A 27920-nucleotide genomic window follows, 5' to 3' on the forward strand; every position below is an offset into this window, starting at 1 on the left:
AATAGAAATATTATTTGGTTTAATATATAATATTTTGGTAAAACCAAATATTGGCAAGATTAGCTGAATCTCATAGATAAACATTTAGATAACCTCACCCTATCATATGTTTATCTGCTCAGTACAAAGCACCGCACCATCACCAGAAAAACGAGACGTAATGAAATTCTACAGTTCGAACATCTATAGTGGATTTTAAATTTAAAAATTACAGTGTATTTCTCAAGAGAATGATGCTCAAACACCTAAAATGGTGTTAAAAGTAAATTACTGTTGCATCCACAATAATAAAAACAACAAATATTAAAATTTAAAAAAAGTAATTAAAACTGAATTTTATTTCATAGGTTGAAAAACATATTTTATTTCCAAATAAATAACATTTTTTCTCCATATAAACAAAAAACAATAATTAAATCCAATGAAATTTATCTTAGTTTTCTGATATTTAAAAAAAATGTAGAAAAATGGTAAAAGAGACGGAGGGATTTTGATTATGGACATTTTCCAAGAAAACATAGAAACAGTAAAAGGAAAAGATTCCTCGATTTTCATTATTACATTTAAAAATGAAAGTTGTTCAATGCAAGAACAAACACCGTCGTAGATATGGCAAGATTCAATTTTAATTTCTAGCCTAACATTTTCTTGAATAAATTTTGAAAAAAAAAAAAAAAATTAAACATCTGTCAACAGGATTTTAACTTTGATTTTACTAAAATAAGTTAGAAATAAATTCTATAGTCATTTTATTAAAATAAAATTTTTATATATATTTGTTTCATAAGATGTTGTGGCAATTGCATTGATTGAAATGCTTAGATCGTAACAGTCAATAATAACTGGGGTCCAACGTTCAAATCATGCAGCTGGCAGAGCATCTTGATATTGAAGATTTTTGAAGATGAAACTTGTGGATATTAAAATAATATTCATTAAAAAATAAGTAATCATAAATATCTTACAGATTAAAAAATAACCAAAAGTAAAAAAAAAAAAAAAAAAAAACGTTGGATTTAATGAGATTATTGATAGTGCTCAATGAAAAGAGCAAAATATTATCTTATTCAATTTAGGTAAACAAAATTACTATTGATTGTGACAGTCGAACTTGTTTCAATCTAAATAGATCACATCAGGCTACCATAGTCTCTTGTTTTTATTGAGGCAAATCTGAATCAAAGACTTGCCTAAAAAAATAAAATAAATAAAATAAAACCCAGCCAGTAGTTACAAACACATCAGCCAAAACATACAAATATGTCGATGAGGGCACTATTGCAAAGAAAAAGTTTTTATTATATTACATAAAGTTCTGTGTCATCATCAACTAGCATGGGTGACTCAAGTCATAATGTTGACATGCAATAGCCATAATAAACAACTTGTGATTCATATTGATGGATGCCTCATGAGATGAACTAAAGGATGGCAAACTAAACATGCTTACCTTAGACTAGCGAGTTCAATCGTCACTGAGTGCACAGCAATATTTATTTTTATTTTTTATTTTTTTACAAAGGAGTCACCACTTATGAAGGCCCGGAGGCCACTCGAGGATAAGGGTTAATGAGTGTACAGTGGTCAAGGGGAACATGTCAGTCATCGTTAGTAGTGGAAATTTGGCAAATTGGATTACTTAAAGGGGTGGCTCATCAAGAATTTGTTCATGTTTTTTTCATGGTTTACAATAATATTGTGAGATCTACATTTATACTGAGCATCTATAAACAGCAAATATTTCTGACGTATTTAGGTTAAAGTTAAGAAAATAATTCCCCATTTATGATTAAATTTCACTCATATGCTTCAAATATAAAGCATTGTATATAAAAAAAAATCATCTCCAAACTTTTCTCATTACCTCATATTATAAATGTGTTGTGTCTCTCTGTTCACAAATGAAATCGAAAACAAAACACTATATTAACATAATACAGTTTTTAGGGTAAATTTACAAAGAATCTGACGGTGGTATTAAGTTGTTTTTTTTTAATGGTTTACAATAATATTATGGGATGTACATTTATACTGAGCAGCTATAAACAGCAAAAATTTAAATTTTTGTTTCCATCCAGAGTGCTCCTTTTTGGGGGAGCTGGATTTTCCTTGCATTAAAAACTAACCTTATATCAAACTTTGCCCATGTTAGGAGACAAATAAATAGAGGTAACTTTATTTTAATTAAAACTAGCAGGAAGACCCAACATTGTTAGGAATTTCAATGAGAATCACTGCTATGTACTTTTCACTATGTGTTTGTAAGAAAAAAAAAACCAAAAAGCAAAATAAATTAAACACAGGGAGAAATTATCAAAAACGAGATTTACCAGTTTCATTCATATTCATTATAAAAGCATTATTTATTTAAATCTATACTTTTATATCATGCCTACATCCCCAGCCTCACTGTTGGTTTAGTATTATTAGACTGGCCTAATATTTAGAAGAGATTGAAAAAATGTTATTTGGGTCATCCATAACAACTTAGAAAAACTACAATAGCTAGATAGAGATTAATATATATATGTGTGTATTTTTAAAAACTTAAATGATTTCCAAATGATATTCCAAATAAAGAGTAACAATGCTATCTAAGTCACTTATAGTTGTGTCTAGATAGTGCTATTTTCAGATATACACTGCAAAACAAAATTTGTTTAAACAATGCCTTCCTTGTGAACAAGATTTCTTGATCATCTTCAATTCTGTACAGAAAAAAAATAACAACAATGCCCCCCCTCGATTTATCTTTGATCAAAATAAAACAAAAAACACAAGATTCAATAAAGATGCTAAAATATTCCGTCCTGCAGAAAGATGCTGTTTAAACAACTTTTGTGTTAAACATTGTATAATTGAGAATAAACATTGTATAATTGAGAATAAACATTGTATAATTGAGAATAAACATTGTATAATCGAAAATAAACATTGTATAATCGAGAATAAACATTGTATAATCGAGAATAAACATTGCACAATCGAAAATAAACATTGTATAATTGAGAATAAACATTGTATAATCGAGAATAAACATTGCACAATCGAGAATAAACATTGTATAATCGAGAATAAACATTGTATAATCGAGAATAAACATTGTATAATCGAGAATAAACATTGTATAATCGAGAATAAACATTGTATAATCGAGAATAAACATTGTCGAAAAACAGCTGTAAATGACATGGATACAATTGTCTGTACTCTTTACTTATTTGAAAATAATTTAAAAATTTTAAATACAGATTTTTATCTTTATATAGTTTAGGTATGTTTATATAGATTTGTATGGACACGACTCATTCCTAAACTATTTAACACTAGCATTTCAGCCCGGTGTTGCCTGGGTGTTTGGAGGTGTATGTTGAGCAAAAAAAAAAAAAAAAAGTGGTAGTAGGAAGGCAGGCTCGAACCTGTACCGTGCAGAAAGAAAAGAACGGGAAAAAAATGTGACGTTTTTGTTGTTACGATCACCGTCAAACCAGAAGTGATGTAGGTTTAAATTAAGGCTAGACAATCGAAAAGAGGGGAGAACTTTCGAAAATATCGGCGAAAAAAGCGACCCCTCCCTGTAGAAAAGTGCCCAGTTGAGGGTGAAGAAATTAATGTTTTTAGCCAATTTTTCGGGTCGTCTGAAGGGTCGAGCTTCAAAACGATACTGATCTTGTGAAAATTCGTCGCCTCTGTTGAAAGTTTTAGGCAGACATACATACATATATATTGATAGCTCAAATTTTCAACCCAAACCGATTAAAAAGCTTGCCCTATCTCTGAATACCCTTTATTTAAATTTTAAAATGTTTAGACCAGAAATTGTCTGAGTAATTTAGTAGATACCGCAGAGGCCAAATATTTTTAAACTTTGACCCCTATTATGACCCCTTAACATTTGTTTTGGGCTCAAATCAAGTTATTAAGTTAGATCCATGTCCAAGGAACCTATATCTAAAATTTCAATTGTTTATACCCAAAATTGGCGGAGGAGTTTGGTAGAGTTCTCAAAGGTCAAATCATTGAACTTTGACCCCCTTAACAGCCAAATTTCTGGCCGAAAACGGATTACAAAGATTTTCCCAAATCTCCGTACCCTGTATATCAAATTTCGAGTCTGTAGACTGAAAATCGACAGAGTTATTGCATAGAGAAATGTACACAGACAGACACACACACAGACACTTTCACAGATATATAGATTACAAATTTTTCTAAACAGATTTTAAGTGTAAGTAGGCATAGTGTGATCTATATTTAATTTAAAGTTTTATTCAAAAGGGGTAAAAAGGGGATGGAAGCCCTTCATGAAAATTCAGATACTTCTGATTTTTATGCAATTTTAACAATAAGTATTAGACAGCAATTAATAAATATTCCACAAATTTCAGTTTCTTTGGCATATTTTAAAGGATTTTTAGGGAACATAATATGGATACAACTTTCCATTTAAAAATTCAAATATTTCAGATTTAATTCATAATCATTTGACATCAATTAAGCAAAATTCAATAAATTTCAATTTCTTCTTTAAGACCCTTAAATTTTTAGGATCAAATATATATTATATATATATAAATTTATAGTTAACTTAATTATTGTTTTAGCACACCAGAATCTGTTGCTGGTAAGAAATGATTCTTCTTATTCCGCTTTCTTCTTGGAGTCTTTGTTTTTCGTCAATATTATATTTAGAAGAAACAAATTTGCATAATGGATCTGAAGAATATCACAGATTTTGGACAGAAAATGGCCGGATAAATACTTGAAGGTCAAGTGTAGTCGGCCAAGTTGATGATCGAAGAGTTTTAAGAAAATAAAGCCCAAGCAACAGATACATGCCTTAACAAAGAAAGCCTTAGCCATCTTGTTTGGATATTTGGCATAGAGAGCACGAGCCACATAGATGGCAGCTGCAATATGTAAACCAAGAGTGATTTCAAATCCTGGAATCGGAAGCAACACAACGACATAACTGACAATTGAAATCAAGATCGAGATGATTATTCTGTGAGTGGACCAACCATTGAGAATAGTGGCTCCACTAATGACCACCCACATGAAGAATGGCAAGGTTGCCCACTGATCAAGAACGGCAAATTCGTGCTCTTGTGTAATAATTCGTAATAGCTGTATCGGGGCATAAAAGAGTGCCATCCAATTGAAAACGTAAAATAGAAAAGACTGCGTTTCATCAAAGATGTTCCTGTCGATGTTGTTTGATGTAATTGCCAACCACATGGCACCAACAACGGCATAGCCAAGGTTAATGACGGTGTTGAAAGGCATGTTCAACCATTCGGGGAGGAAAATAGTCATGCTTGGTATTTCGGCATAATGTTTTGATCCCAGTTCCACAGGAGCGGATTTAAACATCTCCAAATAGACAAGAAGACACATCAGTAATAAGGGACACAAAGTTAGGAAAAAAGTTGTGAACATCATTTTGAGGGCTTTTTTTTCTTTTTATCTCTTCAAGAGTCAGCGTAAAACCTGGAAATAAAACAAAGATTATTATGATGGATTTAATTTTTACATACTAGATAAATACATGAAGAAATATTTTCACTAAAAAACGTTACAATTAATGTGCAAAAATATGAAGATAAAATTTATGAAAGAAAGAAAATGAGCAAAAATATATAAAAGAAAAAAAATATTAAATCATGATGAAAAATTAACAATCTCTAAACATCCTCAGATAAAAAAAAGGAACTTATTTTATCAACATAAAAATGTCTGACTAAATACATTGATTCTCAAATCATGCAAATAAATGAAGTCTAAACTTTCCTTGGTATTTTGGTTGGGAACAGGGCAGTTTTATGCTATATTTAGTTGGTGAAATAGGGGTCCTTTTAGACTGGGGCAATTTTTATTTTTGTTCAGATCCAAAGGGTTCCTTTTTGGAGCTGGATTTTCCCCCTCACATTAAAACGCAACCTTGTATCATATTGCCCTTGTGGGGAGGCAAGTAACTAGGGACATGCTATATATTTTAAAAGAATTGACAAAATCAACTCAACTCAACAAAAACCGAAGTAGGAAGTGCCTTATGTCATATATTTAGTAGTACATACTCTTTTACTGACATATCTTTATGTGTGTGTGTATATATTTAGGCAACATATTTTTATTAAAATAAAACCTTATTGAAAAAAAAAAAACAATGTTTTTGCTTAAGTTTTTTTTCATTTTCGGATGGTCTACCCATTATTTCTGTCAAATTGTAGGATCTGTATGTTTTATGTTCCATTCTTTGTGAGTATTTTTAATTAATTAATCCAATCATGTTCAAGCAGGGAATTAGTCTGCTGTGTTCATACTTGCTAAGTTTGTCAAACAATTGCTAATGTATTGTTTTTTAAATGGATGCATGGGTGATGTAATCAAAATTAAAAACAATCATGGCATTTAAAAAGCAATATATTATCACACCAATTGATGAACTCAGCAAGTGTGAACATAGCAAACTAATTCCCTGTCCGAAATCAATTGAAAGTACTTGCAAAGAATAAAACATAAAACCTATGCATCCTACATAACTATTTCGTAAGAATATTTGATTTTCTCAAAAATAAAAAAAGTCTTATTAAAAGGCTTAAGTAAAAGCATTCAATGTGGTTCTACAAAGTCGGTCATATATTTATATATTAAAATTGATGAGTTTATGGAGAAAGTCGATTAATAGCATTACAAAAGCATTTTAGTATACCCTCTTGCCCTTCGTATCGAACTTGGTTGATGGTGGGTTTGTTTATTCAAATGAGTAAGGTTTTATGTTAGTGTAAGCTAAAGGCATTTTAATGTAACGGCATATCAAAATTGTGAGCATGATGATAGTGTTATAACATTTCACTGAAATGTGAAGGTTACTGATAAATCTGTTTATAGCAATTTTGAACATCCATACCTCTGAGAAAAAACAGTATAAAATGAAAACTGATAGCAGTAACGTGAGAGTAGGCAAAGGACTTCATAAGTCGAGGAGAAAAACGTTTATTATCCTCTATGTGAGAATATGTTTTTGAGAAAGACCATTTGATCAGAATTAATGTAGTAATGGTGAAACTGTGATTAAATGCATGCATACTTTTGCAGAACAAGCTTTATGAAGTGCTGTTGATGATGAAAAACTTGCTTCTCATGTGTTCAGTTCTTATCAAAACTCTTTTGAGAAGGGGAAAGAAATCAACTATTTCATTATATGTAGAGATTATATATAAAAAAAACTATACATTAATTTCTGCAGGTGAACAAGGAAAGCTAATATATAGTTTCTAAATATATATGGACACATGAATTTTTAGGGTATTGCAACATATTTATGTGCATTTACTGCAGATTACTTGAAAACCATTAATTTCTGGATATTTCCAGTGCCATATCCAGACTCTTTGCACAACAATACACTTATATGACACATTTCATTGCTTTATCTTGTTTTTTAACAAAGATATAGCATTTTTACTGGAAGAATAGTGTAAAAAATGTGACAACATGCATATGGTTTTACAGAGGGAAAAATATTCCAATGTGTAAGGCAAAAAAATGCTTCAAAACAAGGGTAAATATATGAAATTTGTATTTAAAAAGGTCAATCAGGCAATCCTGGACAAAAATATGAGTTCCTTCCCTTTGATATAGCCTTGTTTTCAAATATCATTATCATAATATATGATCATTGTTGTAATGATGTGAGAAAGACAGTCATAGTCTAGAAGTGTAAGCCATGTTTAGTTTCAGAACAGTTTCCGATGGTTCGTTGTTCTACACAAGTCCTGGCAGTTGACTGGTTTGCAGTAGACAGTTCTTGAGTTGGAACCTATAGAGCAAAAGATTCTTCAGTGTCGACATGAAAAAAAAAAAAACATATGCGAAATTGCTACAGAAAGGTTTGATATTTATGGAGCAATTCTGGTTTCTGATTGGTTGGTAGCAGAACGTGAATTAATTCGATTCGTCAATTCCTAGCAGCATCGTTTAGAAATAAAATCTCCTGACTGTGCGGAATCATACCCCATTATACGAAAAATATTGTAACACATAGTAATTTTGATGTGCAGCAGTTCTTCACTGGAGAAAGAAGTCATTGAAACATTACATAAGAAAAGAAAAATTTAAGAGAAACAGTGCAAAAAAAAAAAAAAAAAGAAAAAAAGTTCATTGTCTGCCAAGAGATGCTGTACTGAAGGAGTAAATTAAAGATTGTACCTTACAATGTGATTTTATTATTTGTATTGAACTATGTAGCACAATATTACTTCCTGAATATTTATTAATTTATCCGATTTGAGTCGGTTCTATATTTAAAATACAATGAACACTATTTTCATAGAAATGTTAATAAACTCATATTTACTATTAGTTTTCTGTCCAAAAACTTAATTTCTTGCACTATACAGAAAAATACTGACTTTATTAAAACATATTTCTCATTCCATGGAATTTTCACGGGTTCTGCTAGTATAATACTAATGACTTAAGACGACTATACAGTTATGGCAGACAGAATAAAAACAATCGATGTCCATAAACTTTAAAAAAAAAAAAAGGGTTCAGTTAGAAATTCTGTACAGATTTCTCAAGTTCAACCAACGACACATGAAGACGGTCATTGCAAACAAATACAATTGTTCACCTTAAGAAAAAATAAAAATGTCGTCTCATGAAATAATTATGGGTGACTTAAGGAGTTTAAACCTTACTAAGTTCTCTATAGATTCATTTAATTTTTGGAAAGACGTTCAGATTATTATTCATTATTGATATTTCTTCCATCAATCAGGATTAAGAAATGCTGCTTTGACAGGAGAGACAAGACTTTCGAATACTTTGTGTAACATTTTCCACCATAAAATTGTGGTAAGGGTACCAACATTTTCCAACATGAGCTTTCGGTAGGAGTAACAACATGTTCCAACATGACATTTCGGTAGGAGTACCAACATTTTCCAACATGACATTTCGGTAGGAGTACCAACATTTTCCAACATGACATTTCGGTAGGAGTAACAACATGTTCCAGCATGACATTTCAGTAGAAGTACCAAAATTTCCCAACCTGACATTTCGGTAGCGATAACAACATTTCCCAACATGACAGTTCGGTAGGAGTAACAACATTTTCCAATATGACATTTCAGTAGGAGTACCAACATTTTCCAACATGACATTTCGGTAGGAGTAACAACATTTTCCAACATGACATTTCAGTAGGAGTACCAACATTTTCCAACATGACATTTCGGTAGGAGTACCAACATTTTCCAACATGACATTTCGGTAGGAGTAACAACATGTTCCAACATGACATTTCGGTAGGAGTAACAACATGTTCCAACATGACATTTCGCTAGGAAACAACATTTTCCAACATGACATTTCGGTAGGAGTACCAACATTTTCCAACATGACATTTCGGTAGGAGTACCAACATTTTCCAACATGACATTTCGGTAGGAGTAACAACATGTTCCAGCATGACATTTCAGTAGAAGTACCAAAATTTCCCAACCTGACATTTCGGTAGCGATAACAACATTTCCCAACATGACAGTTCGGTAGGAGTACCAACATTTTCCAACATGACATTTCGGTAGGAGTAACAACATTTTCCAACATGACATTTCAGTAGGAGTACCAACATTTTCCAACATGACATTTCGGTAGGAGTACCAACATTTTCCAACATGACATTTCGGTAGGAGTAACAACATGTTCCAACATGACATTTCGGTAGGAGTAACAACATGTTCCAACATGACATTTCGCTAGGAAACAACATTTTCCAACATGACATTTCGGTAGGAGTACCAACATTTTCCAACATGACATTTCGGTAGGAGTACCAACATTTTCCAACATGACATTTCGGTAGGAGTAACAACATGTTCCAGCATGACATTTCAGTAGAAGTACCAAAATTTCCCAACCTGACATTTCGGTAGCGATAACAACATTTCCCAACATGACAGTTCGGTAGGAGTAACAACATTTTCCAATATGACATTTCAGTAGGAGTACCAACATTTTCCAACATGACATTTCGGTAGGAGTAACAACATTTTCCAACATGACATTTCGGTAGGAGTACCAACATTTTCCAACATGACATTTCGGTAGGAGTAACAACATGTTCCAACATGACATTTCGGTAGGAGTACCAACATTTTCCAACATGACATTTCGGTAGGAGTACCAACATTTTCCAACATGACATTTCGGTAGGAGTAACAACATGTTCCAACATGACATTTCGGTAGGAGTAACAACATGTTCCAACATGACATTTCGCTAGGAAACAACATTTTCCAACATGACATTTTGGTAGGAGTACCAACATTTTCCAACATGACATTTCGGTAGGAGTAACAACATTTTCCAACATGACCTTTCGGTAGGAGTACCAACATTTTCCAACATGACATTTCAGTAGGAGTACCAACATTTTCCAACATGAGATTTCAGTAGGAGTACCAACATTTTCCAACATAACATTTCGGTAGGAGTACCAACATGTTCCAACATGAGATTTCAGTAGGAGTACCAACATTTTCCAACATGACCTTTCGGTAGGAGTACCAACATTTTCCAACATGACCTTTCGGTAGGAGTACCAACATTTTCCAACATGACATTTCAGTAGGAGTACCAACATTTTCCAACATGACATTTCGGTAGGAGTACCAACATGTTCCAACATGAGATTTCAGTAGGAGTACCAACATTTTCCAACATAACATTTCGGTAGGAGTAACACCATTTTCCAACATGACATTTCAGTAGGAGTACCAACATTTTCCAACATGACATTTCGGTAGGAGTAACAACATGTTCCAACATGAGATTTCAGTAGGAGTACCAACATTTTCCAACATGACATTTCGGTAGGAGTAACAACATTTTCCAACATGACATTTCAGTAGGAGTACCAACATTTTCCAACATGACATTTCGGTAGGAGTAACAACATGTTCCAACATGAGATTTCAGTAGGAGTACCAACATGTTCCAACATGACATTTCGGTAGGAGTACCAACATTTTCCAACATGACATTTCAGTAGGAGTACTAACATTTTCCAACATGACATTTCGGTAGGAGTAACAACATGTTCCAACATGACATTTCGCTAGGGGCAACAACATTTTCCAACATGACATTGCGAAATTTTACTTACTTCGATTATAAAAAAAAATATATAAATCCCAAAAAAATCACTTACCTATAAAAAATACTATTCAATGGGTACTTCCATTGTTCATTGTTAAGAATTTATCCATATTTATACTTATATTCCATGTCCTTTTTAAATAAAATACTTTTTTTAAACAAGGATTCCAAAAGTGCGAACTCAGATCTTTTTCACTGTTCAAATAAAGGGAGATAAATGTCTGATTTTCTTCGAGTTTATCTTCCGGTGGCTTCAAAGCACCACAATTAATGTCTCTTTCTATTGCATGCTGTAAACCAAAATTAGTATTTTTGAGCCACCTTAGTTGAAAAATGAACACATTCACTTATCAGTTTTTGCTGTAAAAAAAAAAAAAAACACGCTACCGATTTTTTTTTCTCTTAATGAAATACATGAGTTTTGATTAATATATTTTATTTCTTCTTTATCGAGTTAATTTTTTTTAAATATCTAAAAACAGAAAACATTGAAAAAATAGAAAAAATTGTCGTCAGCGTCCGATATTTACTTGACGATCTAATCATAAGATGAGCTTTCACTTAAAAAAAAAAATCAACAAGGTTTTTAAAAACTGAACTTTACAGGTAAATTTAAAAAAAAAAACACTTCTTGTTTTTTTTTTTTAAATTAGACTATTTTATTTATTGATCTTTTATCTTCAATTTGTGATATATAAAACTTTGGTGAGTAAATTAATTATTAAACTTTTAATAGACATTTCAAAATAGGGGTGTGAATTTAAAAAAAACGTTTGTCTAAAATATTATATTCAGTTTATTGGAAAGAGCATAAAATTTCACATTGATCCTGAAAATATCGTAAAAAGTGAACCAATAGAAAAATTTTGATAGATTTTTAAAGTTTAAAAATTGAAAAAATTTAACTCGTAAAATTCAATTGATTTCATACGTAAAAAAAATGGCTGCATGAATGCGCGCAGGCACTTTGTAAACACTGTTTTTTTTAAATAAAAAATAATAGAAATATTATTTTTTTAAACAACTTTAATAGTTTAGGAGCTAATGCACTTACCAATTCGCACTGTTTTTTAAATCGTATTTCCAAGTTTAATTAAAGTTTTATGATATGTTTTTTATTCAAGTGCAGAATAGGTACAAAACACCCTCCCCTCCCCATGTTAAGAATGGCTTTTTAAATAATAACGTTATTATTTCAGTACGGATCAATAAGTGCATGAGTAGGTGTATCAGAATTTGGGGGGAATTTTTGACACCCCTAACTGAAAACTGTGAATAAAATATAAAAAACTCGTAATTTCTCCTTTTAAAAGTGGGTTTTTTATTTTCTTTATGGAATATACTTCCAAAATAAACTATTAAAGTTGTTTATATTTTTTATTTTTTAAAAAACAGTGTTTACAAAGTGCCCGTGCGCATTCAACCAGCCATTTTTTTTACGTATGAAATCAATTGAATTTTACAAGTGAAATTTTTTTCCATTTTTAAACTTTAAAAATCTATCAAAATTTTTCTATTGGTTCAATCTTTACAATATTTTCAAGGTCAATGTGAAATTTTATGCTCTTTCCAACAAACTGAATATAATATTTTAGACAAACGTTTTTTAAATTCACGCCCCCCCCATTTTGAAATGTCTATTAAAAAGTAAATAATTAATTTACTCACCAAAGTTTTATATATCACAAATTGAAGATAAAAGATCAATAAATAAAATATACTAATTTAAAACAAAAAAAAGAAGTCTTTTTTTGGAAATTTAGCTGTAAAGTCCAAAGTGTAAAACCTTTTTTTTTTTTAAACTATGTTGATTTTTTTTTTTTTTAAATGAAACTCATGCTATGCTTATATCGTCAAGTAAATACCGGATGCTGACGGCAATTTTTTCTATTTCATTCAATGATTTCTTTTTCTTTAGATTTAAAAAAAAAAAAATCCCTCGTTAAAATAGAATAAGATATAATAATTAAGAACTCGCATATTTCATTAAGAGAATTAAAAAAAAAAATCGGTCGACTGGATTTTTTGTTTAACGGAAAGTGAATGTGTGCTTTTTTCCAACTACGGGGGCCCCCAAATACTAATTTTGGTTAACAGCACGCAATAAAGACATTAATTCTGGCGTTTATAAGTCACTGTAAGATAATTGCGAAAAAAATCAGAGATTTCTCTCCCTTTATTTGAACAGTCAATAAATCTGAGTTCACGTTTTTTTTTTTTTTTTGGAATCCTTGTTTAAAAAAGTATTTTATTTAAAAAGGACATGGAATATAAGTATAAATATGGATAAATTCTTAACAATGAACAATGGAAGTACACATTAAATAGAATTTTTTATACGTAAGTGATGTTATTTTTATAATCGAACTAAGTAAAATGTCGTTGATTTTCTTTAAATATTTTTTAAAGAAAACTGATTTAAAAAAAAAACCCAGATATTGCATAATTTGCTATTAAACATATTTTTGTAAAATTTGGTCTTTGCTCCTTTAATTGAAAAAAAAAATTAGGGTTTGAATTACATTTTTCAAGTAGTTATAAGCTTCGAAAGATAGTAAGTTGATTTATTCAAGTTCATATACGGCATTTTTAATGGCCGATTCTGATACATCTAGTGCATGAGTACCATAGTTTATTTTTGAAGTATATTCCATAAAGAAAATAAACAGCTCACTTTAAAAAGAGAAATTACGAGTTTTTTTTATATTTTTTATTCGCAGTTTTGTGTTAGGGGTGTCAAAAATTCCTCCAAAATTCTGATACACCTACAAAATTCTGATACGCCTACCCTATATTTATACCATCACCCAAGAATTTATGGTCAATGTGCGCCCACTACAGTACAGTACCAAATAAAGACTTATCTTTAAAAAGTAAATTTGTGGGAGCATTCAGGTTTTTATTCTGTATTTTTTTCACTAGTCGTCATGTTTGATTTCAAGGGCGCGCATTCAAGTCAAAAATTGTCCGGGCAAAAAGCTATTAGCACCAAATTGAATTTATCTTGAAAATACTGTGCAATCGTGCATTCATGCTACTGTGCTAATTTTAAGTTTCACGGTACCTTTTTTATTGAATTGTTAGGTAGAAGTAAAAAATGTTTACAAAACACTCTCCTCCCCATGTTAAGAATGACTTTCAAAATAACGTTATTATTTCAGCACGGTAACATAAGTGCATAAATACCGAAAATATTATTTTAAAAAAATAGCGCGGTAACATAAATGCATACGCACCATTAAATTAACAAACGAAAAAACGTAAACAGGATTTTATCCTGTGTGATTGTTTTTTGGTTGCGGACACAATTCATTACTGCAAATGTTAAGTTCGCAGTTTAAAATTAAAAAAAAAAAAAATACAATAAAATAGTAAAAATGTCTATCAAAATATTTAAGTGACGAAATTATTATACAACGTCAATGAATAATTTAATTTTTGAAAAATTGTCTTTCGTGAAATAAATAACAGGTGTAGGTGTGCTATTTTAGTTTTTGTTTTTTTTTATCCGTATGTCATTTAAGGTCCTTTTTTTAAAATCGGTTCAAAAAGAGAATTAATTGAAAATAGAATAAGTTAAACAAGTGTATAATAAATAGAATAGTAAAGGTAGAAACACAATACAATTTGAATAAATTATAACAGAATTAATGTAAAGAATAAAAGAAAATTTTGAAAATAAACTGAAGTTGTTACCTTTTTGTAATCATGCTGTGAGAGTTATCTTCCCTTTGTTTGAATCATACTAGGTAACACATTTTTAGTTTCGTATTTCGAGTAAAAAATAATTATGATGCATTTTTTCTTTTTTTTTCGATTTCATCTGGTTTTACGATTTGTCAGTCAGACTTAGAGATAGAAAAAAGTTATTTACCTAAAATATTATGATGGCCCAAAAATGGAGGATCATTTTATGTTTAATTTATATGCAAAACTAATTACTTAATTTAGATTATAACATATTTCTTTTCTGGATGTTCATACGTAATTATTTGAAAAAAGTAGAATCACATTTTTAAGAGAGATAGCTGAACGTTCTCATCTACTTTAAAATATTGATATAATTTCATTTTAATTTGACAAACTTCTTAATGTTATCCTGGTGCTTGTCCATAAAAATTCAGTGTGGTCACAAATTAAGACGGAATCACCAGGTTATATTCAGATGAAATGCATCTATCTATCATTCTTTGAGTTTTTACATTGAATATGCATTGTTAAAGTTGCCTGCTAATGTTGATTTTTGGTTTTAACTGAAGTGCCATTATGGTTTAGTAATAGTGCCCGTAGACGAGAAGAATTTAAAAATTTATTTCAAATAATGACCCCTGTAGATGAAGAAAACGATCAAGGGAGAAATGTTACTCTTCCATTTCAAAATTTATCTAAAACAAGATGACTAGTAAGAGGAAAAAATTATTATGTTTGGATGAACTGGGAGGAATTATTAGGTTATTTTAACACTTGTGAAGCAAAATTAAGTATTAGTGCAAAATACAAAAGTCGTCTACTAAAAGAAATGCTGCCAGATAGGATTAATTACTTTTACTATTTTGTAACTTCTGTTCGGGAATTTGAAATGATAAATTCAACATTTCAACAAGAAAACAGTGATCCACATGAACTGTCAAAACAATTGATAATGCATCACCAGAGTTTGTATGAAAAGCTTTTCAACAAAGATGGAACATGTAAAACATTAGAAAATGTTGACTTTGGTGCCAGTTTCACTCAAGAAATCCATAAGTTCACATTAACTGCTGGCACACAAGTGGGGAAAAACTACAAAACAAAAGAAGTGAAATTGAGGCGTCCAGCTATGTTGCAAGAAGCTTTACATCAAGTAGAAAAAAGACTTCCCAAAGCTGCCAATCTGTTTAAAGGACTTTCATTTCTAAACCCTGATAAAGTTCTTAATCAAAAATTAAGAGCAAAGTTTGAAGATTTGCCATTTCCACATATCATGGAAAATAACTTGAGGCACAATACAGAAAAGATTGTTTGGTAGAATGGTGTGAAGAACCATATTTTGCAGAGAATGGCATTTCTCCAGATTCTCTTAAATTCTGGCAAGGTGTGGCCAAACATGATAATTTTAAGAAACTTGCAGTAATAACTTAATAACTCCCGCAAGTAATACAACCATTGAAAGAATGTTTTTTTTAGTTACTGCTAAAGCCTTATAATAGAATTCAAAGTAAATTACTGGATGCTATTGTAAGAGTTCGTTCTTACCTTTTATATAATGGTATTTGTTGCATAGACTTCATCTGCACAACTAAAATAATAAAGCTACACAACAGTAACAATCTTTATAGTAAAGAATAAAGCAGCACCACAAATAATGATGAAATTAAGTATTTAGAAGACGTTCTCCACTATTTGCCATGAACTTCCAAATTGCTACCTTTTATTTCTTTGCCATGTTATAGACATTTTCAGGAAGAATTATGTTTCTCTTTGCTGCCATTGGCCTTTTGCACTGTTATCGGTGTTACATATGTCCGTATGTACCTTTTATACAGTATCATTTTACTCCATTAAAAATGTTCCATTAATACATTAGTACAGACATTCAGTTCTACAGACTTGCAGTTCTGTATCTTTCATTGTGCATATAAAACATGAGAACAACTGAACTTTCTGGACAAGTTATATTTCTGTTACATTTCTACCACATTTACCTCTGTTCTGACATTCTTTTCTCAGGGACTATCACAAACGTTAATGTGCATAACTGCGTTTCAATTCGATATTTGTTTTTATCTTGTTTTGATGTTTTTCATATTCTCCTAAAAATGAACTGAATGGGTTAAACCTTATTCATTTCAAACCTCCACTCACTTCTTTGTTCTCTCATAATTTTTGTGTTTATCGATCTATCTAAGCTATGATAGTAATTAATGAAAAGTATTTTGAACACATTTTTCAACTATATTGAAGATGTTAACTCTCAAATGTTTGCGTGTTTCCTCTATTTGTTTTATTTTCTTAACAGTGAGGATGCAAAGTTCTTCGTTATGAAATTGAAACTGTAGCCTCTTTGATATCATTTGGGAGGGAATTAAAAAATAGATAAATAAATTCACACTGTTAAGCATAAGTCTATAATTTTTTAAAATCGTTTTGGAGGACGTTAAAGAAAGAATATCATGTAAAAATATTATTTTTTAAATAATTTAAGTTAATAATCTTATAAAAAACACAATTTATCTCCTTTACAGAAGAAATTCTGGTTATACACTCATGAACAAAAAAAATGGGCCAGGAAAGAAATTTACAATTTATTGCACAAAAAGCTGCATTACACTAAATAATAAACGAAAATGAGTAAAAAATATAAAGAGCAAGATATTTACTTTAATAAAAACTTAGTATGGAATGGAATTGCCCTTAGATCTTTTTAAAAGATCAATTCTTTTTATCATGCTCTCAACCAATTTGGAGCACTGTGAAGAGGAGATGTTATTCCATTCTCTTTGTACTGCTTCCCATAATTTTTCTTTGTTGGAAAAAGTTTTTCTAACTAATGCACGAGATATTATAGCCCAAATATTTTCCATTGGGTTTAAATCTAGGCTTTGGCCAGGCCAAAACATCACATCAATTGAATTATCAGTAAGCCACTTCTTTGTGACTTTTGCTGTGTGTGCAGGGGCATTATCATGTTGAAAAATAATGTTATTGTTCATTTCTAACTTCTGGATGCTTGGTAATAGACCTCTTTCTAATATTTGAATGTATTCTTTGGCATTAATTGACGCATCACACCTGATAATTTCCCCAACTCCTGCAGCAGAAAAGGTCCCCCATACCATTATTCCTCCGTTTCCATGTTTTACTGTGGTTTTTATGCAATTCGGTAAAAATCTTTCTCCGGATCTTCGGATGCAACGTTCAGGGGCATCACTGGCAAGACAAAATCTTGATTCGTCCGACCAGAAAACATTTCTAAACCAATCTGCATCTTTCGTACCATAACATGATGCAAATGTCTTTCTGTTGCTGATGTTCTTAGTTAACAAAGGTTTTTTTGCACATCTTTTTGATGAAATCCCATTTCCTTCATCCTTCTGGATATTGTCACTCTAGAAAGAGAATTTCCTTTTGCTGTTTCGAATTGTTTGCTATGGTCAACATAAGTTTTTTTGCGATCCTTCAAAATGGTCATTTTAAGCCTGTGATCGTCCTTCATTGTGGATGCTCTGGGGCGACCAGAACCAACTTTCCTGCTCACTGTGCCTTCAATTTCGAACCTTTGCCCAATTCTCTTCACAGCTGAAAGAGATGTTGCCACCTTTTCTTCTTTCAAAATGTCAAAAATCTACTTGTAAGTCAAATTTGCCTGTCGTAATCCTGCAATTCGGTTTTTAATTTTTCGTCAAGATGTCGTCTTACTTTTCTTGGACTCATCTTTAATACTAATAATCTGAAAAATACTAAATAACAGCTAATTATTAGCAAACAAGCGATAAAAATTTTTAAAATTGTTTTCTTTCCAATTTCAATCATGGCCCATTTTTTTTGTTCCAATTTTAATCATGGCCCATTTTTTTTGTTCACGAGTGTATACTTTTAAAATGCTATCCTGTTAGAAATGTGTGATCACCGTATGTTAAATTTATATGCGAGACCGATCTCTCACTCTAAATTCTAAAATAATTGTTTTACCCAAGTTTTTCAAGATATTTAAACTTAATCGTCTAAAAATCTTCAAATTTAACAAATTTTTTCTTGGATGGAGTGGCAAAGCATATTTTTTAGTTTCAATTTCAAAAGACAACGTCTTTGCCAGGAAAACACTAGAAATCTAATACCGAAAAAAAAAAAAAATGAAAGTTAAAGTTAAAAACTTCAATATAATTTTTTCTTTAATTTTCAATTTGGCTCTTTTTTGGGCTTTTTTACATAAAAAAGAAAAATATGGCTTCGCTTTTGAATTTGCCCTTTTTTGGCCTTTTTTCCTGAAAAATTTGGTTTCAAACATTTACTATAGTCTGGCATAGTGTAGTCTGGCATGGTATAGTATGTTCCTTCATTAATTAAACTAGATGTAAGTAAAAGTATTGATGTAAAAATGAAATTCGCTTTTATCGTCAACTGAATGTGTTGTCAATGCAATAACTGTAGTCTTTAAGAAATGTATGAAATATGAGAATATGATATATTTGATTATAGGAAAGTATTCCTATTTCTTCCTGAGACCACAAAGTCCTAAAATATGCCATATTGGGTGACAACATTCACACCGTGTTCACCATGTAAAACATGGACATCCGTTTAAGGAAACCCCGAACTAAAATTCCCACAGAGGAATCATAACTAAAGGCTCCATTGCATATGGATAGTAAATTCAGCCACTGTTTTTGAAAGGGACTTACCGTGACCAAAGAACTTTCATTTACTGATACATCTTGAATAAAATTTGAGTTAAAGGTATGGCTTTGTTTGTGGAGTTTCATTTGCTATCTGCATGGAGGAAATTGGGCGTGTAGGGAAGAAATTTCTTACATCCCATTTTTTTTTTTCAAAAACAAGCTAGGTTAGATTCTCATTTTTATTGCAAAATCTTAGATTCTCGTTTTTTTTTGTTTTGAGATCCTATCCTCACTAATGCTAAATGTGATGCTAAAAGATTTCGCATTGATGGTGTGGTAAAGTGGTTGGAAAGTAACAACCCTTCACCAGAAATTTTCAATCTAGAATCATTTTAAGCGCTAGCAAAAAAAATAAATATATTTATAAATTCTTGATTTAAGACGAGCAGAAGTTTTTTTTTCTTCTTGATTGGAAGAGATAATCGTAAATATTTTTCTGTTTCATTAAATCAAATGTAATTATTTCGTTGAAGTCTCAAAATCTATAAGACAGTGATTTTTGTTGCAGTGCACTTCTAAAAAATGAATACCTAAAAAATTGCCATTCTTCTCACGTTTTAAGTAACGTTAGATAATAGTTTAACTCGATCTTATATTTGGTCGTAGATTGCTAGCGTATCTCAATTGCATTTTTTTTTCTTCTGAATTTAAGATCCCACGAGGATTGTATATGTCTTATAACAAAAAAAAAAGACAAAAAAAAAACCCTTCGGTTCTGTAGACGTCAAAAAACAAAACAAAAAAAATTACAGTATTTAGCCATTAATGATTCTTTCGCAATTTAAATGTTAATTGTGTTATATTGATTAATTAAATTAATTGATTAATTTGAAATTGAGATTGCTAATATTTAATTTGTATTTTGGATGCCATGTTTAATGTATTAATAGTGTGTATATTGTTGTCATTTTCCAAATGAATGTGAATTGAAAATTTATTGAAAAAAAAATCTTAAGGGAAGGTAAGGGCATTATCCCCCTCCCCTCTATATGTTAGGCATCATTTAGTAGCTCGAGAATTTCGAATTTGGTTATAATTATATAACTCGACTTTTGTAGAGTTTAGCCTAAAGTGGGCTCTTTAATCACTGGCGGCCATGTTCGTCAGCATGTTATTTATGATTAAATAATTCCGTTTGGAATATTGGCGATCTCGCCAGCATAGTATTGCAAATAACAATATCTGATATTTTGATAATAAATTTAACGGGAGTAAAGGGCATTATACCCCCCCCCCCGTTTTATACATAATTCCGTTTGGAATAATGTTGGCACTTTGCCACATTAATTTTGCAGATAATTACATCTGTTATTCTATTAATTTTGCTTGAGGCATAAAAGATGGCCCAAAAGGAGCAAATGTCAAAATGTGATGCTAAAAGATTTTGCATTAATGGTGCGGTAAAGTGGTTGGAAAGTAACAACCCTTCACCAGAAATTTTCAAGTCCCGAGAAGTGGTAATTAGAGGATGGTTTAGTGACCTCGATGTATTAAGTGACCAAATTCTTCTCAAAACCCCCGAAGAAGAGAAACTTCAGATCTGTGAGGCTTCAGAAAGATTTTCTTCAGAAATAGAAAAAAATTTGCTTTCTTTAAAATTGAAATTAAATACGCCTCAAGTTATGCATGCTTCGAGGGCTATGCCGGTCAAGATGGAATTGGATTGTGCAAAATTTGTCGGCATGTCCACAGATGATAAATTTTCGTTCAGAACATTTCTGAACAAATTTGAATTTTGCACAGAAAGTTTAAATAAAGCGGACAAATTATTGGTGTTGAAATCAAAACTAGAGAATGATGCGTTTGACGTAATCAAAACTAGAGGGTGATGCATTTGACGGAATCAAAACTAGAGGGTGATGCGTTTGACGTAATCAAAACTAGAGGGTGATGCGTTTGACGTAATCTCTAGTCTAGATATAACCGCAGATAATGATATAGCCCTAAAATTGTTAAGGGAAAAATATTTGAACCATGATTTGATTAAAAATTAGATATTTGAGGAAATTATTCCTGCTCCGTCTGTTATAACAGATTTAAAAATTTTGATGTCGTTTCTCAAAAAAAAGAGAAATTTGACTGAGCTCAACAAGTCCTATGGGACTGATTCTTTTGCTGAGGGTGGGACCTCAGGGGCAGTGATAGCTCACATAATATTTGCTAAGTGCCCTAATGCCATTAGAAGAGAGTTGATGAATAGAAGTCGGGAAAGATACCCTTCACTAAATAATATTATGTCGCATGTATTTGAAGTAATGAAATACCTATTAGCTGCCCCACTCGATGTTCAGCGGGAAATTTGTGCGCCAAAAATGGCGCCTTGTTCACTTAAGATGAAAGTCAAAATGGTGTCTTCTTTCGCAAGAGAAGAGGGGGGCACTTTGTCTTATAAATTGTGCCAAGCTACAGATCATTCAATCAAGCACTGTAGTAAGTTTCACACCTTCAAAGCCAAGTGTTGAAGGGCTAAACAGTTAAATTTATGTACTCGGTGTTTGGGTGAGCACGCAGAAGTATCTTGTCATGGTAGTAGTTTCCTTACCTGTGTGCAATATGTGGGATGAGAACCCATTTTACCGTCATGTGTCCCAAAGGAAATAAATCCTTTGTGGGCCAAACAATATATTCTGAATCACTGAATAGTATTTTTCCCGTCATCAGAATATCTATGAAAGCACACGGACGATCGGTATATTTCTTCTGTTTAATAGATACTGAGTCACAACATTCGTTTTTCGCCCAGGAAATTCTAAGTAAATTGTGTTCTGAAAAACCCATAAACCACAAGAAGGTTAATATGGGGGTGAACACGCTTATCGGGAGTGACTCCTTAAGATTGAAGGAGTACTACATATCGATCAAATTAAAGAATCAAAACCCCTTTAAATTTGCGGCTTTATTCTCCCAAAAATTAAATTTAAAATTCGAAGTGGATAACTTATCTCAGGAAGGTTTCCGGCTATATCCCGGTTATAAGAATTTGAATGGAACCCACCTTATGAGGATTATTGGATTGGACCTTCTGAGCAAGTTAAATGAGCTCAAGAGTGTCTTAATGGAAATGCATGGCGACATGGAAAATTCATCATTCCGTTTGGCAAGAGCCGACATTTTTTAAAAAAAGATTTAAATGAGGTAGAATTGCCTCCCTTTAATTATATAGTAAAATCACTTCCTCAATCCAACAGTTATTTGATCGATTCGGAGCTAAATCCGACACTCGTATGAGGACGGTTTGAAGCCTTTCTTTTCCGAGTCTGCAGTCGAGCGTGGGGTTGAGACTCTGCTCAGTCTCGATTCATTAGGTATTGAAGAAGATGCTAAGTTGTCGGCTGTGGACAAGAAAAAATAGAAGAGTACAAAAACTCTATCATATGGGAGGGGGAAAATATCACGTAGACTTGGTATCATGACAGGATCTCACTGGTCACTGGTAAACAGTAACTTTGTGCCTTCCTTGAGGATAATGGAGAGAGTGGCAGAGTCCTTAGAAAGAAAGGGAATGTATAATGAGTACCTCCAAATGTTTGAGGATTATGAGGAATGTGGAATAGTGGAGCAGTTTTTTGTCTCGCCTGGGAATTATGTAGATTATATTTGGGTTCCACATAGACCCGTTATTAAGGAGGGAACTGGAGTGACAACAAAAATTCGTCCCGTATTCAATTGCTCCCTAAACGTCGAGAGGGGATGTCAATTAATGATGCTGCCTACATGGGCGTGAACTTAACTGCTAATTTATTGGATTTATTGCTGGGATTCAGGAAAAATAAATGTCCTTCTTGATGATATAAGAATGGCCTTTTTACAAATTCACCTTAAGTCAGAAGAGGATAAAAAGATTTTTTTTTTTTCCTTAAAAAAAGTGACAAATTGTGTAATTACAGGTACAAAATTATATTTGGGTTCAACACTAGTCCCTTCATTCTGAACTTCATTTTGAAATTCCATGCAGAAAAATATGCAAAGGATGCAGCATCGCATGCTATTTCCAACAATTTTTATGTGGATAATCTTGTCACTACCAGTTTTTATGGAGAGTCCCTACTTGCTATTTATAATAATGTTTGTAGCAGACTGTCAGAGGCAGCTTCGATTTACGATCCTGCAATTCCAACTGTTCGGAGATACAAGAAAAAATGTTGGAGGATGAAACTATTTCTTCTTCCTTCCCAGCCTTTGAGAAGGTATTGGGTTACTTATATGATCCTGTTCGGGGACACGTTCAAACTTCCCCTCATGTATCCCTATGCCCTCAGCCATACCAGAAATGAACCTCCCAGACCCTCCCCCACAAGTTCCTTAAACCCCAAAACTAAAACATTATCGACATACCAAACGCCCCCCACCTTCCCTCCTTGTTCCCTTCCTCTCCTCCTCTTCCGCCCTCCTCGCAAACCCCCATGACCTCATTCACTCTTCCATTCTTTCATCCCAAAATAGGGAACATTTCTGCAGAAGTCTGAGGACGCTACAGACGGCGCAAAAAAAAAAAAAAAACGGCCGTGTAGCCGAAACAATAATGTAACTTAACAGAAAGATACGGTAATAAAAAATAAAACGTATATATATATATATATATATATATATATATATATATATATATATATATATATATATATATATATATTTATTATTATTATTATTATTATTATTATTATTCTTTATGATAAATAATTAATACTCTTTAAATAATTTACTCACACAATTTACAAACTTTCATATCTTTATCTGAAAGTTTGAGGTTCCATATGAGAACGCCATTTAAGGGTTAATGAAAATATTTTTTAATATTTGGGACCTCTTTCAAAATATTTTAAAACAAATATTTCAATTCTTCTTAATATTTTGACTCTCTGTTAAAATATTTAATTTGTTTATCCAGATAGATTTCTCGGTAGAAAGATTCTCTTTTTACACAAAATATCAAAAGCTTAACTTATTAATATATTATACATTTCTATTTCTTCTCGATATATCGAGTTTACTTAAACGGAGAGAAAGATTTTAATGTAGGAACATTTTTCAAATGTGGAAAATGCTTTCCCGGAGACCGGAAAAAGCTGAACTAATTCATTCAGAGATATTTTCCAATATTCGTTCGTTAATTTTACTAATCAGGAAAACATCAATGTTCTTTGTTTATATCATGGGACCCAAAACAGCCAATGAGAAGACACCAAAAAGAGATCGTCTGTTGAATTGAATAGCCCGCCAAATATCACACATCTCGAAATCTTAAATCCGTTAAAAAATAAATATTACAAACTTTTCTTTTTTTGCTGAGCCCTTCTATTTTAAATGAAATAAAGCCATTCCAAATAAATGAAGGTATAAAAATATTCAATTATTACGAAAAAAGCCAGCAAAGTTCGCTCACAATATTAAAAAAAAAAAAAGAAAAAAAAAGAAACTTCAAACATTAATCAGAACCTGGAACGAGTGAAGCCCCGCATGGAGGAGAATATGACCAAGAACTGCATATACTCCATTCCATGCAGTTGCACAAAGGTTTACAAGAGTGAAACATGCCGCCCCCTCAAAGTAAGGGTGGAAGAACACCAAAAAAGCGGTAACTAAAGGGGAGACGGAAAAATCGGGTGTAGTCAACCATGTCTGGATGGAGAGGGGGGACCATCGCCCCCTATGGGATGAAGTAAAAATAATAAACAGAGGGACCCCCTGGAAAGTGAGAAAATTTAAAGAAACAGCTCACATGCTCGAACATAAAAACCTACTGAGCAAACCAAGCGTAGAGCTGAATGCAATTTGGACACCTCTAATAGAGAGAGAAAACCTTGAATAACAACATAGGTTTAACATTAACAAAAATCAACTAAGAATTGTCCGAGTGATCCTAGACTTTGTATCAAAGTTTAGTTACCCAAGGGTGCTGAGTTCAATTCTGAACGAAGGCAGTGAAAAGTAACATTCAAAACAGAATCAGCAACTATGTCCCAGAGCCTAGCTGGAGTCCAAACAGGGTACCCCCGTAATAATAATAAATGGTTGGGTTTGAGACTCCTAACAAACGGTTCCCCAGTTCGATACAAAACACCTGATGAAGGCCGAAAACGGCCAAAAACGGCCGAAACGTTGTGACTATAACAACCAAGATGTTAGTCAGTCCGACGATCTCAATAAATGAAAACACCTCATCTCAAAAATACAATTACTGTCTTTGAAACTTTCAATTAATAAAATTCGAAATATTGAATTTCAAGTAAAACCAATGGAATCTACTTGAGTTATTAGTTATCTCCCCTAGATACAATTCGTGATTCAAACTAGCGCCGAAATAAAGTGATAAGTGTACCTATTTACTATGCCTCCCCACGGGACAGAGTTAGACACCAGGGTCGTTTTTTAACGTGGAGAAAAGGTACAAAAATAAAAATTGTCTCAATCGTGAAGGATTTCTCCTCCACCGAAAGAGAACAAGAAATAGAAGTGCAGCATCTGAAGAACAGATACTACACTTTGATCTTGTCCCGAAGGCCAAGGAGGAGTTGTAATTCTTAATAAACCAAACATTCGAGAAATTATAAGAAAAGAAAAATGCGACTATTTTTTTCTTGACTAAAACATTCGATAAATTGTAAAAAAAATAATTTTTCAACTACTTTATTAATTGTAACAAAGTTTAGTACTTGTTACCAAAGACATTAGAAAACGAACAAAGGCATTAAGAAGCAAAGATATTGAAAAAGAACTATATTGTACGTGCCTATTATGGAATAAAGTTATCATTAAAAAAGATCACGTAATTTAATCAAGTATTTTTTTTTACAGAGGAAAATCAAATTCTAATGAGATCGATCGTATCGCGGCCATCTTTGCTATTTTGCGGACGAGAAGGGGGCGACAGGGAATATAACTCCATCACCGCTTAATGTTTTAAAAATTTGACGAGATTATTTTGAAACATGTGCAGAAAAAAATACATGGATAAATATTTTTGGCGCTTATGTCAACGGATTATCAAATCTAAGGGAGATAACCAGCATAAACATAGTCAAAATAAACATATTTTGCAAGATATAATTTGGGACGCTGAAATAATCAGTAGAACAATGAAAGAATGTTAAAAAAAAAAAAAAAAGATTACACGATTACTGTAGCCGAGTTCCGGAAATTGCTGAAGCAATTTACGTAAAGGAAATAAGTTAGCGAAGTTAATCAATGAACTTAAAAATATAACCATGTTAAGTAGCAAAATAAACTTACAAAACAAAAGTAAACAACCTGTTACAATGAAACTATGTTAATTAATCAACAACAAAAATTAAATAAACTTGTTAATTAACCAAGAAGTTGTTGTCCAAATAGCCAAAACAAAATGCTTTCCTTATTTAAGAGACTCCCCCCCCCAAAAAAAAACCCGAACACTTTATCTTATGCAGAATTGAACTAATCATAGACAGATATGACTGATTACCTAAAATAAAGAAAAACAAATTTCTTATTTTTTAATTTTTTATTTTCGTTTTAAAAAAATTACATTGTCGCCGACAATGTAATTTTTTTAAACCGACAATGATTGTCGGTTTAAATACTTCAAAAACTCCTTCGAAAATGTTTTCTATTTTCGTTTTGTGTACGTTATTTGTTATGCGCCCCTTGCAAAAGGAAACTACAGAATAGTAAAAAAAAAAAAAAAAAAAATTAAATTAAACTTTAATCATTGACGGTTTAAATACTTCAAAATCTCCTTCAAAAAAGTTTTAATCATCCTGACGCTGACTGATTACCTAAAATAAAAAACAACAAATTTCTTCCGTGTGTGTGTGTGTGTGTGTGTGTGTGTGTGTGTGTAATAATTTTTTTTTATTTTTCAGTTAACATTCTTTTATTGTTATACTGATCCTACAGCGTCCCAAATTATACCTTGCAAAATATGCTTATTTTCGCTATGTTTATGCTGGTTATCTCCCTTAGATTTGATGATCCGTTGACATAAGCACCAATATTTTAGTTTTTTTTTGTTTTTTTTTTCACTTATTTTACAGAGTTTCTCTATCCTTTTTTAATCCCTTTTTCATTTTTGTCGAAATGTTGTGTGCGTGTGGGTGTGTTGATGCTTGAATTATAGCAGAAACGTTTAGATGAACTAATGATTTATTAATATATATATATATATATATATATATATATATATATATATATATATATATATAAGGAAATATATACACATGTTAACTAGCCCATATCCAAGCGGTAAGTGAGGTCATTGTATATATTCATACGCCAAGCGGCTACAGCAGTTGCGCATATGAAAATAGTTCTATGATATTACTACATCGCCCTTACCAGATAGATAAAAAAAAAAACATTGTTCAAATGGTTATTTTATACACCAGTACATATGCT

General features: G+C 31.8%; 1 protein-coding gene across 4 annotated transcripts in view; it reads right to left on the reverse strand.

Moving 5' to 3' along the window:
• Window positions 1-657: 657 nt before the first annotated feature.
• LOC145293840 (transmembrane protein 187-like) overlaps window positions 658-27920 on the reverse strand; it is a 63022-nt gene continuing 35759 nt past the window's right edge. For 2 of the 4 annotated variants that reach the window (XM_080140512.1, XM_080140511.1), the window contains exon 2: window positions 658-5490. In XM_080140512.1, coding sequence (XP_079996638.1) covers window positions 4642-5442 — 801 coding nt within the window. In that variant the 5' untranslated portion in view covers window positions 5443-5490 and the 3' untranslated portion in view covers window positions 658-4641. Of the gene's footprint in view, window positions 5491-14408; window positions 14521-14868; window positions 14998-27920 lie in introns of those variants that run through there. The other 2 variants (XM_080140509.1, XM_080140510.1) reach the window with 2 other exon arrangements.

This window comes from Euprymna scolopes, chromosome 15 (assembly GCF_053919585.1).
Source record: "Euprymna scolopes isolate OS-2025 chromosome 15, ASM5391958v1, whole genome shotgun sequence".
NCBI classification, from domain to species: Eukaryota; Metazoa; Mollusca; class Cephalopoda; order Sepiida; family Sepiolidae; genus Euprymna; species Euprymna scolopes.